This window comes from Papilio polytes, unplaced genomic scaffold (genome assembly GCF_000836215.1).
Source record: "Papilio polytes unplaced genomic scaffold, Ppol_1.0 DF823399.1, whole genome shotgun sequence".
Classification (NCBI taxonomy): Eukaryota; Metazoa; Arthropoda; class Insecta; order Lepidoptera; family Papilionidae; genus Papilio; species Papilio polytes.
Genome location: NW_013525805.1, coordinates 3225423 through 3227907, shown reverse-complemented (window position 1 = coordinate 3227907; position 2485 = coordinate 3225423). Strand labels below are relative to the sequence as shown.

Below are 2485 nucleotides of genomic sequence, written 5' to 3'. Positions count from 1 at the left end.
CTGCTGCACCCCGCCTCGCCGCGCAAGCTCATACACGTCAGGTACACACGTACATACATACACACAACACTTACTTATGTAGGAATTAGCTTTCGCCCGCAAATTTGTCCGCGTGGAATAAAAAAAACAAAAGTGAGCAGCATGTTCTTCCCGACTATCCTCTACGTCTATGCTAAATTTCATCGAAATCTGTTCAAGGACGTTTGGGCTACAAACTCTCGCATTTATAATATTAGTAAGATGTCTACAATCACAGCATCTTTATAATAATTATTCATGAAAAATAAATTAAAGCCATTTTTTGTTATGTGTGCATTAAATTTTGACATTGACAATTGAGAATTTGACAAATGTAAACAAGAAAGCAGTTTTTATAATCCCATGCGGATGAAGCCGCACGGCAACAGCTAGTATGTTTTTGACATTAGATAAAAATTACCGTTACCATGGCAATGTTGCTTCCTTGATAGCTTGTTTGTCGGTTGACTGTTACTTATTTTTTCAAATTACTTTTTTCGATTTACGTTTTTTTTGTTTAAAATAGTTATTAAAAAATGTACTGTGATTACTGACATCCTACGTAACTAAGTATTGTGTGTTTACGCTTTATTATAATAGTATAGATTATGCGTTTGTTCGCAGATTGCCGAAGCAAAAGCCGACAGGTTTGAAAACTGTCATCCAAGGCACAAGTCAACTTTAAGCACAATAGTACTTATTATGTTTAAGCTAAGTTACAAAATAAATTATAAATCTTTTAAGTACAAAATAAAAATGTTTCTGCTCAAATTTATTTTTATTTTTCAACCTTTCCTAAAATAAACGTGATCGTCGATTAAATAGATTTTTTTTCAAAATTTTCTTAAAATTACATTATTACTTAGCCGACTGTTAATGTTTTAAACTTAAACGAGCTTAGTGTGAATCTTCACGTTTAATTCCAGTGTCTTATCCATATAAAAAATTATTATTAGTAAATCTTTTTTGTAACAATTTTCAGAAAATTGACAAAAAAATATTTTTCTATATTATCAACGTATGTAGAATGTTGGAATATAAAAAAATTCTATAAAAGAACACGAAAAAAAGATAAAATAAGACAATTTTCTCAATGCTTTTATTAAAACCCAAATAAAAAATACAATATTCCATAAATTCGTGCAGTATTCGTTTGAAAAGATCCACGTATAAAAATAATAACCCAAATAAACCCATTTCAAAGAAAAGGCTGTCTTACTTAGTAAAAAAAATTAGTGCGACAGTAAATGTAAAAAAATACAAATATATGATTTTTACCCGACTGACAAAGTATATATTTTCTCTCTTGAATGACTTTGTAATGGTTTACAGCCTAAACGACTGAACTGATTTTTATGAATAAGGTGTCATTTGATTCCTATTCTTCCCAGGAGTGTCATAAGATATATTACATCTCCACAGAACACATATTTTAGAAGTAAAATTTAAAATAGTGTAAAACGACTTCCAATCTTGCTCGTTACGACTTTTTTTACAACAAGGAAAACTTGTTTTTTCATTTTTTCGAGTTTATTCTAAAATAAGAAAGTGTTTTATGACAATAAAATTTATTTTGACAGTTTAAATTTTGATTTTAAAAAGTCTGTTATAAAATGCAGCCAATAGATGGCATTGGTCTCTCATCTCAGTCAGGTTTTTAATATAATTTTACTTTCTGCGTATAATATTAAGTGGTATTCCCCCTACAGGTGACACAGTCGTTCTTTTAGGATCGTATTTGATAACTTTGGGAGTATGCTTCGTCGCTTCAACTCGAAACTTCGAAAAGAATTTCAGTAGACACACTCTCGATTGAACTTTCGCGAATCTCATACCTGGAAATGGACAAAAATTATTAATTTTATCGTATAAAAAAGTACATTTCTGATACTCTGCCTTAACACGAATTAAAAAAAAACAAAGCTATTATAATTAATTTTCAATAGAAGTATTTCGACAAAGAAATGTTAGTTCATATACTTTTATTAGAAAAGACTACTAGAAATAAATTTTGTATTTGAATAAGCCAAAATTTGTAAAAGCCATTTTTTTCTCACTAAATTTCAACACGCCAACATGTAAATAAGAACACAGAACACTTATTTGAGAATTTACGGCAGTATTTATTATATATTTGATCCCTTATTTATTGCAATCTTTAAAGAAATACTGTATGAAGATGTTAGAAAATATCCTGATAGATTTTAACAAAACTTTAGAGAAATAAACTTACCGATACAATTTCTCGGTCCAACGCCAAACGGTATATACGCACAAGAGTGTCTCTCCCCAACTGCTTCCGGGGAGAATCTCTCCGGATCAAACTTATGTGGATTTGGGTAATACTGCTCATCGTAATGCAAACTGCGAGGTGAGACCAACACTGTCTGACCTTTTTGTATCACTACGTCAGTTCCCGGCACTTTATAATCGTGTTTCGCATTCCTATGCAACGGGTCAACGATAG

General features: G+C 30.9%; 2 protein-coding genes across 2 annotated transcripts in view; one reads left to right on the top strand and one right to left on the bottom strand.

Moving 5' to 3' along the window:
- LOC106104748 (ADAM 17-like protease) overlaps positions 1-777 on the top strand; it is a 4061-nt gene extending 3284 nt beyond the window's left edge. Inside the window, exons 3-4 of the mRNA XM_013284878.1 lie at positions 1-41; positions 643-777. Coding sequence (XP_013140332.1) covers positions 1-41; positions 643-703 — 102 coding nt within the window. The 3' untranslated portion in view covers positions 704-777. The remainder of the gene's footprint in view (positions 42-642) is intronic.
- Positions 778-1113: 336 nt separating this feature from the next.
- LOC106104747 (cytochrome P450 6B2-like) overlaps positions 1114-2485 on the bottom strand; it is a 2979-nt gene continuing 1607 nt past the window's right edge. Inside the window, exons 2-3 of the mRNA XM_013284877.1 lie at positions 2252-2480; positions 1114-1853 (exon numbers count right to left, since the gene is read on the bottom strand). Of these exons, the coding sequence (XP_013140331.1) occupies positions 1687-1853; positions 2252-2480 (396 nt within the window). The 3' untranslated portion in view covers positions 1114-1686. The remainder of the gene's footprint in view (positions 1854-2251; positions 2481-2485) is intronic.